At 37.5% G+C, this 13417-nt stretch overlaps 1 protein-coding gene across 1 annotated transcript; it reads right to left on the minus strand.

Annotated features, from left to right (window-relative positions):
• Positions 1-424: 424 nt before the first annotated feature.
• Positions 425-1051, minus strand: LOC145106718 (uncharacterized). The gene has a single exon (XM_079043655.1). The coding sequence runs from the start codon at positions 1049-1051 to the stop codon at positions 425-427; it is 627 nt and encodes a 208-aa protein (XP_078899781.1).
• Positions 1052-13417: the final 12366 nt, after the last annotated feature.

Below are 13417 nucleotides of genomic sequence, written 5' to 3' on the forward strand. Positions count from 1 at the left end.
TTATCTTTTTCTTTCTCGTTAATGAAGATAAATAGAAGAGGATGAAATCTAATTACAAAACTTATAATATAATATACTATATAGGATTGCTAATCAACCAGCTACATTCAATGAATGATTACTAATCAATCTATTACAAATAGGAAAACAATATTAATCCTGAAATAGAAGATTATAATAATTTTTCAAGATTTGCTCTTATTATAACGTCGAATAACATAAGTTTTAGCACTTGTTTAATGTTGTTAAATATAATATGTTACACGTAACTACTTACAATTTACATTAGTATAATCATGAACTATAATAAAAGATTTAATTACCTATGCAAAAACATCCTATGAACATACACACCAATCATTTAATATTTAAAGAAGAAATATTAGTTTATATAATAAAATTCAAGACAACCATGGGCTTTGATTCAAGACGGAAAGGATCCCTGGGCTGAGAAGACCGAAGAACACCACGAAAGTGAAGTTGGTGACATACTGAATTCCAACGGACTCATGACTGCATCCTCAGATGGATTATAGTCGCCTGGCTTCGACGCAAAACAGTCCATCACACCTGACTTCGATGTATACCTAGTTGTATTCAAGGTTTCTTTCAACAGGTTGGAAAAATCCGGCGACATCATGAAGGTCGGTAGTGGGCTCAACATGCTACCACCTTCCGATGACGGTGCAGTTGATGGAGTTTGTTTAGGAAATAAGTGAAACAAAGACGGTTTTGGTATTGTAGAGAGGATAAGAGGTGGTGGAGCACTGTCTTTAAGGCGGCGTGCAGAAGGGTATTGAAATTCAGGCTCGCTGGTGAGCACACGAACAACGTCTTTGAAATTTGACGAATCAACGTTGTAAATTTTCGGTGGGGTGGGAGGCAACGGTGCGATGAATTGCTTCATGGTGTGCTTTTGTAGGGGCTTACGGACTGAATGGAGGGAGTTATGGTATGATGGTTGGCTGGGTTTCATTGCTTTTCGTGGATGCTGGTGTTGGTATGAGGAAGAAGACAAAGATGAAGTGAAGGAATAAGTGATTTGATCCATTTTAATTGTAAGATATGTGTGGTTTTTGTTTGATAGGGTTTTTCGAATGGATGTGTGTATATATAGAGGATGATGGGTTGGTTCTAATGCGAGTCTGTGTTGTAGGGTCTTACATTTTACATTTGTAATTTGTGCTAAAAATCCAAAATAAAAAGTAATAATAATAAATTGAGTGATAGTCTGTCGAACAAATCCGCTCTTCTTATTTTTTACTGTTCAAAAAACGAGGTTGTTAGGACTTTTTTTTACCAAAAGATTCTAATTTGAGAAAGTATTTACCAAATCCGCTCTTCTTATTTCTAACCCATCGATTTCTCCATCCTTTATCAGTTTATTTCAACATAGATCTTCTTCCTCAAATTATAATCGGTTCCCCCTCCTCACTAGTCATAACTACTCAACATCAATCTACAATCTACGACCTTCGTTTCTGTTTCCATCTATGTCTATTTCATTCCCTAACTCTTCACTCAAATTCTGGAATTCATCGGTTCCCTCTAAAAACTACAACTATATTATTGTTGTATTCACATGTTCATTACCTCCAATCACCAATTTATCAACAAAAAAATATATATTCTCGCTAATAGCTCCAACGATATTACTTCCCATATAATATTCCTTTAGTGATTCAACTTTGGTGGAATTGTGGAAGCCTGGTATATATCGACCTCTCGTACTTCATGTTGCTTGGTACCAATCGTGAAGCTTTAGTACATTGAAATCCCTTCAGAGCTCTCTGAGAGAACCTAGAATTTCCTTGTAAAAGGTATCTCATGGGAACTTTACCGGGAACTTGCAGCATGAAAAATCATCAAGAAACATGATCTTTTTGTAGTTCTACCAAGGCCGTTATGATATTTCCTGTTTTATTTCATTGAAAATATCTCTTGAGTTCAATATCATCTGGAATCTAATTTAGTCTTTTTTTTTTCTAAAATTTGTTTGAATAGTATTATTTTAAATAATCAACAGAGGTTTGTAATCTACTAAAAACCATAAATCTTAATGCTTGAGTCCATGAAAGCTGATTCTAGTTCTATATATCGCATTTTACTGTTCATTCATCATTCACATGCAAAAGATTATGAATATGATATTAAATCAAAGACACCGATGATTATTTGATTCAAATGTATCCCTACTCTTTAGCAAACGACACTAGCTAGCATTTTGGAGTCCCCACCCCCAGTGGGATAACATTTTCTCTAAATTTGAATGTTCTTTAGAGGGAGATGACTAATGAGGGTGTCCTAAGGTTTTGGAGTTGGAAAGGGATTAACAATAGTGAGGGTTGTTGTGTTGTAACATCTCGATGATGAGGTATTTTCAATTTCCGCCCTAAGTATGAAAGAATATTGCATTTTTGACCCTTGGGTTGAGGAAGGTTGCAAGAATGTCCTAGAGTGGCATTTTCGTAATTTCGGCAAGGAAGTTACTACACTGAGCGTACATTGTGTACTTTAGGCGTACTGGGGCGGACCCTAGTACGTTGGGCGTACACCGCGTACGCATGGCGTACGTGGAGAAACTCCAAACCCTAATTTTTAGGGTTTTAACCATATATAAGCATCATTATCTCTCCTTCCTCATTCCCTACCCAGCCTCCAACCTTCATTTCGTCATTTACAACCCTAAACCCTTGTGTATGATCCTTTGAGCTTAAACGTATGTGTTTGTGGTGCCTTTGAAGCAAGGTGAAGAAAGAAGCATCATCTTGGAAGATTAAGACCTTCTAGATCCAGGAACACCTCACCTTCAAGGTCCATTTTGAGGTATAAAGTTATGAACTTGATGATTCTATGCATAAATCTAAGTTAGCCATGCAATTTGTTTCCTTTTGGTCCCATCATTTGGTTATTTTGAGTATAAGCTACCCCAATCCATTTAAGTTGTCCTTTCAGTCACTTTGAGGCGTCTAGAAGCATAAAAATGTAGTCTTGATCATATCTTTCTTTCCACGCATGTGTTTTGAGGTCTTAATGGGTTAAATGGTTGAGGTTTTTTGACATTAAGATCTTATTGGCCATGCAAGATCATAAAGTTCGAAACTTTATGGTCAAAAACAGGCGCGTACGTCGGGCGTACCAAGTCGTACGTTGCGTGTACGCGGTCAGAGCCCCATAATCTGGTCAACCATCGAGTACGTCCCACGTACAAAAGAGTACGCCCAGCATACTCGGCTGGGTCGACTCAGCTGAGTTGGCTTGGCTGGGTTGACTCGGTTGGGTGTTGACTTGACTTTTCACCGTTGACTAAGTTTGCTCAAGGGTATTTTGGGAAAATGATAATAATTTAGAATTGGGAAATGTTTGGACATTTAGGATTTGGGTTGAGCCGGTTGTCGGAGCTAGGAGTTATGCAGACTACATTTAGACTGTGAGGTGATTTTTTCCTCATTGTACTTACGGGTCGAAGGCACCAATGTCGGCCCAGTGGATTGATACCCTGGTTTACCGTATGTTCCTTTGTTGTAGTGATCTGTTAGATCTGCATCCAGGTATATAGGATGTTGCTATGATGTGGTGATCTGTTAGATTTGTATGACTACCTGTATATGCTAGCTATTGATTGTTATGGTATATGTTGTATATGTTGATATGAGATGGTATATTGGGTTGAGACGGTCCTTCTTTGTGCTGAAGGCCAAGATACCCAAGGCGGACTAGATAGACTGAAGGCCTTCAGGGAGGACCAATCAGGCCGAAGGCCCAGAGAGCGGTCCAGATAGGCTGACGTCCCGGTGAGGCGGTCCATTCATGTTGAAGGCTCTATATGCATGTTATTGTTTGTTATGTTTATGTGGTGGTACTTTGGGGGAACTCACTAAGCGTTGGCTTACAATTTTAGTTTTGTTTCAGGTACACTTCGGAGGACCGTGGAAAGGCGAAGGCGTGACCGTACACATCCTTGGTTTTATGTTGTTGATCTTGGGAGACTCTGATTTTAAATAATGTTTTGGAAACAATGGTTTTGTAAACACTTCTTTTTAGTAAATGGGTTGTTTTGAAAAGTTTAAATTCGTTATGATTTTTGAGATGTTACAAGTTAGTATCAGAGACTTGGTTTGAGCGAATTGGAGGAACATCCATGTGATTACAGGCTCAAACTAAGGAACTGCAAAAGTTTTAAAATGGTTCTCAAATTTGTTTTCAAATTGTTTTCAAACGTAACTAAGGAAGGATGTGATGTGTACGATCATCCGGAGCAAGTAGGTATACCCCAAGTTACCATACTGTTATTGATATTATATTTATGTTAGAAGAACATGATAGTAGTAGGCTAGGGATCTTTAGGAATTGCAAGATATAATTGTCTGATTATTCATGCCTAATAGCCAAGGGTTTCTTTCTTGTATGTAATTGACATCATTACTGTAGTTGCTTAGTGCATACATCAAAATTGTACATAACTAAGATTTTATAGCCTGGGAATGATTGATTTTGCCTTATTTCTTGATCCTTGTTTGGTTGTGGGCTTAGGGTAGAATCAAGTATTCGTCTGTCTATGGAATCCAGCGTTATGTATGATTAGCATACACAAGTGCTACGAGTTGGTGGAAGTTTCAGGAATGAGTTATGTGAGGGAAACATGCCAGTTTGAGAATGTCTAGCCTTCCTTCAGGGAGTGAGAATAGGATGTATGCGTTTGCTAGTGTGTGTTGTTAGGGTTGTTATGATGATCCTTTGAGACAAATAGGGGTAGGTGTGGAAGGTAGTATGGATTCGTACTACCAGAAGCACAAGACCCGTACGCGTAGCAGGGTTTGAAATGCGCCTCACCTGATATTTGTTGGTTTGTGTTCAGTATGGTGATTACGAGGCGATTTCAGTCGGGATCTGGATCAAGAGCGGGAGTGAGTGGACAGGATAGGCCATGGTTGACTGAGGAGGATATTAGGGCGTTGATCTCTGTTGAGGTTGTGACTGTTGTCCGGGGGTAGATACCAGAGTTATTAGGGTCTATCAAGACCGCCATGATGGATTTCTTTGATGATCAATACGTTGCACTTTCTGAGGTTGTTGCTACTGGTGCAGCTATCGCGGTCGTCGCTGATGCGGGGATTGGCACGGAGAGATCCTTTCAGTACTGGGACTTCAATAATACGAAGCCCCCGGTGTTTGATGGAGTCCAGGATCCCATTATTTCCATGAGGTGGTTGTCCGATGTTGAGGGATGTTTCTTTACTTTCTCATGCCCAGCTGGCCAGAAGGTCAAGTGTGCTCTGAACCTTCTTCGGTATGGAGCAAGGGATTGGTGGAGACCGGTTACTAGTTCATACACTCTAGAGTAGAGAGTTGTTCTATCCTGGGAGTAGTTTTCCAATATGTTTCGCTCGAGATACGTCCATTTGGTGGTGAGAGAGAGAGAGAGAGAGAGAGAGAGAGATTAGCCCAGGAGTATCTGGACCTGAGGGAGGCGACGGAGTCGGTGACTGATATCACCAAGATGTTCACTGAGAGAGCATTGTTCTGCCCTGAGTTTGCTGCTTCTGAGCAAGCTCGGATGACCCGATACTTGAGAATGCTCAATACAGACATCCGCCAGTTTGTGTCTACTCAGCGCTATGGTTCACTCATTAAGTTACAGGAGGCCACGAGGAGGCAGTAGATTGAGGTGGAGCTCCAGAGGAGGGAGCTGAGGCAAGCCCATGTGCACTCGCAGCCTGCGACAAAGTGGTTCAAGGCCGCTGATGTGAGATCTGGGACTCAGAAGGGCCACACTTGTGGCAAGTATGGAAAGGTTCATGAGGGTTCTTGTCAATCTACTTCTGAATGTCACAAATATGGCAAGGAGGGGCACTTTGCGAGGGATTGTCGCCAGTCGGCCCCAGTACCGAGCACTAAGATTTTCTACCATTGTGATCAGGTTGGCCATGTGAAGGTTAACTGTCGATTGCTCACCGCCAAGCCGGCGCAGGCCACGACGCCAACCACTATGAGGATCACCGATGGGCGCCAGGGTAGGGCGGAGCCCTGAGGGCTCGGGGTCGTGCTTTTCAGCTCATCTCCGAGGAGGCTAGGGCAACGCTAGACGTTGTTACCGGTACATTTCTATTTATTATTCTGTCAATTATCACATCGTATGCTTATGTTTATGCTTCTGATAGGTACATTCTTAGTGAATTCTTTGCCTGCTCTTGTGTTATTTGACTCAGGAGCGAGTCGGTCATTTGTGTCTCGATCTTTTAGTAGGGATTTTGGGATGACCCTTAGTGGGTTAAAGTGTCCGTTGTGGGTTTCTATCGCTAACGAACATGGGGTTTCTGCATCCAGAGTGTATCACGGTTGTGTATTGGAGAGCTTCTGGGTGCCTTATCCGATTGATTTGATCCCTATCCCCATGGGGGATGTATGCTTGATAGTGGGGATGGATTGGGTGAGTAGGTTTGGTGCTATGATAGATTTCAAGGCTCAGCGAGTGATAGTTCGAACCCCACGTGGGGGAGAACTGGTCATCTACGGAGAGGGTGTTGGATTAGATGTCTAAGCCCATAACTATTATTGGTATGTACTCGACCCGAGAGTAACATGGTCCGTTTGGGTTGTATAACATCAGGACAATTTGTTAGGATGGACTTTTGAGAAGAGGTTAAATATGATTTATTAATATATTATAAGTTCTAATATATTAATATGAAATCATATGATTTAATTAGTATTGATCAAGAATTAGTTTGGAATTAATTTAGTGATCAAAAGAGACTAATTAAATCTATGGGGACTAATTATGGTAATTGGTTATATTTATATGTGTTGGGGTTATGATCCATATTGGACTAAATTTATGTATGGATACATAAAAAGTTGGGCCACATGAACCATGGATCATAAAACCCATGGGTATGGATTTGGGTTATACCCATGATTCTTGGAATCCCGCATATAAATATATGCTCCATAACCTAAAAGTGTGTGCTTCTATTCTTAGAGAGAGATGGACGGTTTTGGTGCATGGAATTCTCTCTCACAATGTCATCCTTTGTCCTAGGTGACTTGTGATTCCATTTGAGGTGCAACACTTGGGGCACTAAGTTCTTAAAGGCCAAAGTCTTCCTAGCAACATCAACAAAATCAAGAGGTATGTCTGAAACTTGTCTTATTATACATATGTTATTTGTATGCTAGTTATAGGCTTAAAGCATTGGAAACCATATGCATGTATAATTAGAGAAAACATAGATCCAAAGCTTTTAGGGTTGTATGTGCACCATAGGATGTTGTAGTATACTAAAACCCAACAGTGGTATCAGAGCCATGGGTTGTTTTCTATTATATTTGATGCTTGTTTATTTTTTCAATGCTAAAAATCGTTTTTTTTTTTGGACTCTACCTGATCACCACGAGGTGGTAAAAATTACAACGAGGTGGTAAAAATGACCACGAGGTGGTGACGGGTCTGGCAGATTTTTGGATTTCTTGGCTTAATTTGGATTTGGATAATTACTATAAAATGTTTTCTTGATAAAAATTTGATTTTATGTTGTGAAAATAATTATCCTCATCCAAATAAAAGATAATAGTCATAGTTTCAAGATTTTATTAGTTTATGTAATAGACTAATTTCTTGTAAATAGTTGATATGAATTATCTTGTTATTATGAGTTTAATCTAGATCATAAAAAATTTATTTGATTATTGTGTTAATCGGAATATTTGATCTTAATGGTTTTTATGAACTCCATAACTTGTCCTCAAGTTATGGAAAATGAATAGTTTTTTTTTAAAAGTTCATTAAGATTCATAGGTTACGAAAAAAAAAGGAAAGGTCTTATTTTAATGTCATCATAAAATAGTTTTATGTCTTCCATAACTTGTCCTCAAGTTATGGAACTTGAAAAGTCTTCCACAAAAACCATATTAAACTCATAAGTTATGGAAACCAAGAGTTTTTGAATTGTTCAAAACTTGCCCTCAAGTTTTGGAATTTGTAAAGTTACCCCCCCCCCCCCCATGTATACTTTAATTCCAACCCTTAGAATTTTAAAAGTTTAAAATTTAACCCTTATACTATTATAATATTATAGGTTTAATATATATATATATATATATATATATATGTATAAGAGTAAGTCAGTCTTACCATTACTAGGCCTCATTCACGAAGTCGGTCTATAAGGGGGTATAAGGTTACTGCCTATAAAATGGCAGTTTAATGGGTGTCCACTCTCACCCACCGCTTCCTTGACTGGTGGAGGGTCGTTAGTCGAACTGGTAGGACAGAACATTAATTCTCCCTTCATTAAAAGTATAATGATAAATATAAAGTAACTAAACTTTATTAAATTCTCAATCTTATTTACTTTAGGAAAATGTGAATTTGGTGCTAACCCATGAAATTACACATTGCAACTTGTTAAGTCCTTAGTGGAGCGTGTGTGGTTAACCAGCACACTAATCTGGGACTGACAATGTGTGGCAAAGGGTAGCTTGATGTTAATCATAGATCAATGGAGTGTGTGTGGTTAACCGGCACATTGATTAGGTGGTTGTAACATTAAGTGTACCAAGTTAATTTGCATGGTTATTCACTCCTTGTTTGTGATCCTCGGCATCCCAGTCACAAACTTGAAGGGCACAATCGAGATTTAAACATGCCATTGAATAGTTCAATGAATCTCAAAAGATCTAGGAGTTTCAATTCATTTAAAACCTACTGTTAAATTCCGTTTTTCATGGTGGAAATTGGTAAATCGTTATTTACCTACCTTCAAATATTTTGTAGCTTGGATTACGGAATCCCTCTTCCAAGTTATAAAATATGGTGTTGCGTCCTGGCCTTAATATTTCATATTGGGTGTTATATTAAGGACTTAAATCAACTAAACTTGAATTTCTCCTTCATAGATGTCTAGTTATGACAACTATGGTCTTCCATATCCTTTTGGATAAAGCTTTCCTAATGAAGATGATATCCCAAATGGCAATCAAGGTGAAAGATTAATCCCTTTGTTGTGCATTAATGGGACTGGAAATCATACTTCACTTACTCCACCTCCTCCAACTTTTCTCCCTAACGCACAAGTTCTTGAAAAGTTCAAGGTCACTCAATCCCTATTGGCAAGCAGTGTCTATATGTACTCACATCTTGGAGATGAAGTCACATATTGACAAGTTGGGAGAGTTGGGTGTTGAAATCTCAAGGAAGTTGGCTGTTGATTGGGTTCTTCAATCACTTTCTGAGTCATATAGCGGGTTCTTTAAAGGACTACTATGTGATAAATCATGACATGACCCTTATCGATCTTACCTATTTGCTTGTTGCTGCTGAATCAACAAAGATTTGGAGCACTGGTAAAGCAAATTTCATTGGAAGATCTACTTCCCAAACTTCCATGGACATTTACAATGGTAACAGTAGAAATCCAGAAAAGTCTTCTCTTCCCAATGGAAAGGGATCGGCCATGGTCAACCTGGTTGACCAAATGGTAAAGGGAAAGGCTAAGTCTGAGATGGTCCCATGTACCATTACTATAGAGTCCATATGTTTCTATTGCCAAAGGAAGTGGCATTGGTTGCGAAGCTGCCTTATTTACCTGAAAGTTCACTAGGATGGTAAAAGTCAAAATTTTGACTATGCCTCAGGTAAAGTCCACTATCTAACTCTATTAAGTCCCTATTTGGAGATTCTTATTACATGATGTGACTAGGTCGCATTTTGATGTTTTGTAGAATCAGAAAATGAGAGGAAGCTTAGAAGAAGAGTATGCTGAATCTGATCGTGAAGATGGATTTCGATCGCATGATTCGAAGATCAGAATTTTGAGTTGCTGCTTAAGAGTTATGATAGATTGCTTAGGAATAGATAACAACATAGTTATCATATGTATTTGCATTGTAAGGATAAGTTTTTCCGCAATTTTAAAATAAAAAGAACATTTTTGATTTTATTTATTTTAAGTATCCTTACAATGGTATTTGTGAAAATTGTTGTTTATATGATTCCATAGATAACAATACTGGAAAATGGATTTGATTCTTTCGTTTGTGGTAGTGTCATAATTTACCAAATAAGGAAATATTTTCATCACCTAAGTTTCAGTTGGATAGAAACTTTGAATCATGCAACTTGTATTGTATGATGAATGAGAATTTTCATTTTTGGGAAATTAAGACTAATTCCTTGTTCACATGTATATGTGAGTCAATTGAAGGACTAGGAGATCGGGTACACTTGGTTGTGCGTTGATCAGGTCCACCACAAAGAACGATAAGGCTATTCGTCATGATTTACTAAAGTTTAGTAAATATGGTTGTGCTTACATGTTTAAGTATAATTCTGAAACATTGGAAAAGTTTCAATGTATGGCAGGACGAATGAGAAGAATCAAATTAGGCAGAAAGATAAAAGTTTCTCCAATCTGAAAAGATGGGAGAGTACTTCAGTATCATGTTTTGTGATCATCTTAATGATTAGGAAAAACCATGTCATAATTGATCCTCTAAGGACATCTTAGTACATTTGTTTGACTAAGAAGAGGAATCGTGAATTGTTGAAATGGTTAAATCAAAAGATGAATCATACTTCGTTCCAAAATTAAGTCTTAGAGTAACACTCCAAGATCGAGCCTTCAGTGACATAATGTTAAGAAGGTTTAAAACACTTATCAAATGTAGAGTAAAATGTTTTCTACTCTTGTACATTTGAAATTGGTGAGTTGTGATGTTTTGGATGAAACAAAGACCAACTAAGGAAAATGGTGTGAAGTGTTTGTCTTGATAAGAATCCGCACTAACTCTTGAATATATTTTCTTTGTCAAGGAATGGTTCTTGACAAGAGAATCTTATATGTCAAGAGTTCAGTGGGAGTCTTAAAGATCTTGAAAAGTTTCAAGAACTAATCAAGGGTATTGTTTATCACTAGCACACGACTTGAGGTTTATAACCTATCGTGTTGACATATTCTTGTTTCTGTGCCCATTCCAGTTAAAGTTGACTATGCATATGAGTTCTATGAGTGCTCAATTGTCTGCATAACAACTTGGAAGAAATGGTAGGCCCTTGTGCTGCCAGGTGGCAAGAAGTTAAGATTGAATGAGTTCAGTTCATATGAGTTTGGATTTGTCACTAACCTCCTCTTGTGGTTATGTTTTTGACAAATTCATATGGATAGGAACACATACACCATAAAATCTAAGTGTCATAAGGTTTCTGTTCCATTCATGAAAATAATGGTGAGGAAACGCTTTCACTAAGAAGATTTTAAGGAGATAGAAATTGTGATATTTGCATTCTCAAATTCAATTATGATTACGGCATCCCTTTTCATAATTCGAATTGTGAGCAATGGCAAAGGTCTAAACATTTAAGACTATGATTACGGAATCCCTTTTCATAGTTCTAAAACTGTTTAGACACACATGTGAGCTATCTAAGGAAAGGTGTATGATTTTGGGAAGCTTAGATAAAGTATTATCGAAGCATCTCGTATCAGAAACCTGAACTTTGGTAATGAAAGTCAATAAAATATTGATTTCTAGAAGTCCAGTTGATTTCTAGTTACATCTCAAAGCTAGTGGGAGCATAAGTGTTATGTTGATAAGAAGATAATTATCATGTTAGTGGGAGCATGATTATTATGTTAAGTGTTGCAAGTTAGCAATGTTAATTATAGAAAACAAAAGTTTCAATTTGAAAAGTTGCAGGGTTTGAAAAGCTGTTTTGCTATTATTAAGGGAGAGTAAATTATACTTCATTCCAATTCTAAAAGCTTAAATTGAGATTTTAATCAAATTTAGTCAAGTATATATATGAATGTTATGTTAGAATGGTTCAACATAAGGAAATTCTATATATGGAAATATTAATTGCGTTCTCAATATTCGATTATGATTACGGCATCCCTCTTCATAGTCTGAATTTTATGAACATGGCTAATAGAAAAAATTATAGTAAAAGACTGGTCTAGGATCATGTCTTTATGTGAGACATTATGAATCGTATCCCATATGCTTCGGGTATAGGATCGATTGCATATACTATAATATTTCTATGTGTTCTGAATTTTCCAAATGCCTATGGCATTAAGAGGGAAAAGGGACCAGAATTATATATGACTAAAATGATTAAGCAATTGTCGAGGACAATCTGAGGCTTACCAAAGATTAGTTACTCATGGACAGTTGGAAGTATAGTGTTAATTTTGGAAGGACCATATTGACATATTCTGAAAAGAGGAAACTCTTGTTCAGAAGTGATAGTCAAAATGGGAATATGGAAATGTTTCCATAAGTGTAAGTTATTCTTTAAATATGTATAAGATTAGAAAACTTAATGCAAGAAGGATGTTCAAAGGAATGTACTTTGAATGTGAGACTTCGTTTCCATTGAACTGCTCTCCATTGGAATACTTTGTAATGTCTATAGCCAAGTCTTTGTGACTTTTTGTGCATAGTCATTACAAGAGGATCATTGCATATAAGTTTAGAATCTAACAGATTTCAGTAAATGGCAAATAATCTTGTATTCTTACATTTGTCATAAGGATTTGGAATTGTGAAATGAGCATCATTGAAATGTTTTCAATTGATCTATTCCACAAAGAAAGGACCATAGGTAAACATAGTGTGCATGCTTGTAGCATGGGACAACTATTGTTTTAGCTCAAGTGTTAAGTTGATTATTTGAAACATTATACAATGAATAATGAGTAATTAATATGACTCATAAGTTTTGGGGCCATATAGGATTAGTATTATTTTTGTGTTTCACTTTGCATGTTTTGACTTCCCGAATAACTAGGTTATTCAAACCGTCCACAGTCGATCATACTTTGGAAGTAGGTATTGAGGCAAGACTGTCATGAATGGGTCTGTAGTATGTCTAGATGTTTTAGACATAGCTGCAGTATTCATGAGTGCTCCTGGAATAAGATTCGAGTATTGGATTAAACCCACACTCATTTGAATCACTTCATGGATTTTATCACGAGTGATCATGAGACGATAATATCTTATATTCTTCAAACGGAGACGTGTGAGTTGTAGTTGCGAGTCGGTTGCACATTGACATATGTAAACGCACCAGTAACTTGGATGTTATAAAAGATATCGTTGTGTGTAATTTGATGAGTGAGTACAAGCGAGCATTTGGGTCGAAGTTTATCCGTTCCTTTTACCCCATGTGGATAAAAGCGATATATGTGGGCCCCTCGATGATTTAGTGATGACAACCATAAGTGCTCGGCCGGGCCTGGACTGATTTGATTTGTTCAATTAGTCGGTCGTCATACATCAGAAATCATGAAACAATAGATGGACAGAGAAAATGATTATAATCCATGTCTCAGTCCATATGATATCTAGAATAGAGGAATATATGATCCCTTATCTAATGGACACGTCATTGACTAGATCAGAGTTCGAC

The sequence above is a fragment of the Lactuca virosa genome, chromosome 4 (genome assembly GCF_052849685.1).
Source record: "Lactuca virosa cultivar CGN04683 chromosome 4, Lactuca_virosa_CGN04683_v6, whole genome shotgun sequence".
Taxonomy (NCBI): domain Eukaryota; kingdom Viridiplantae; phylum Streptophyta; class Magnoliopsida; order Asterales; family Asteraceae; genus Lactuca; species Lactuca virosa.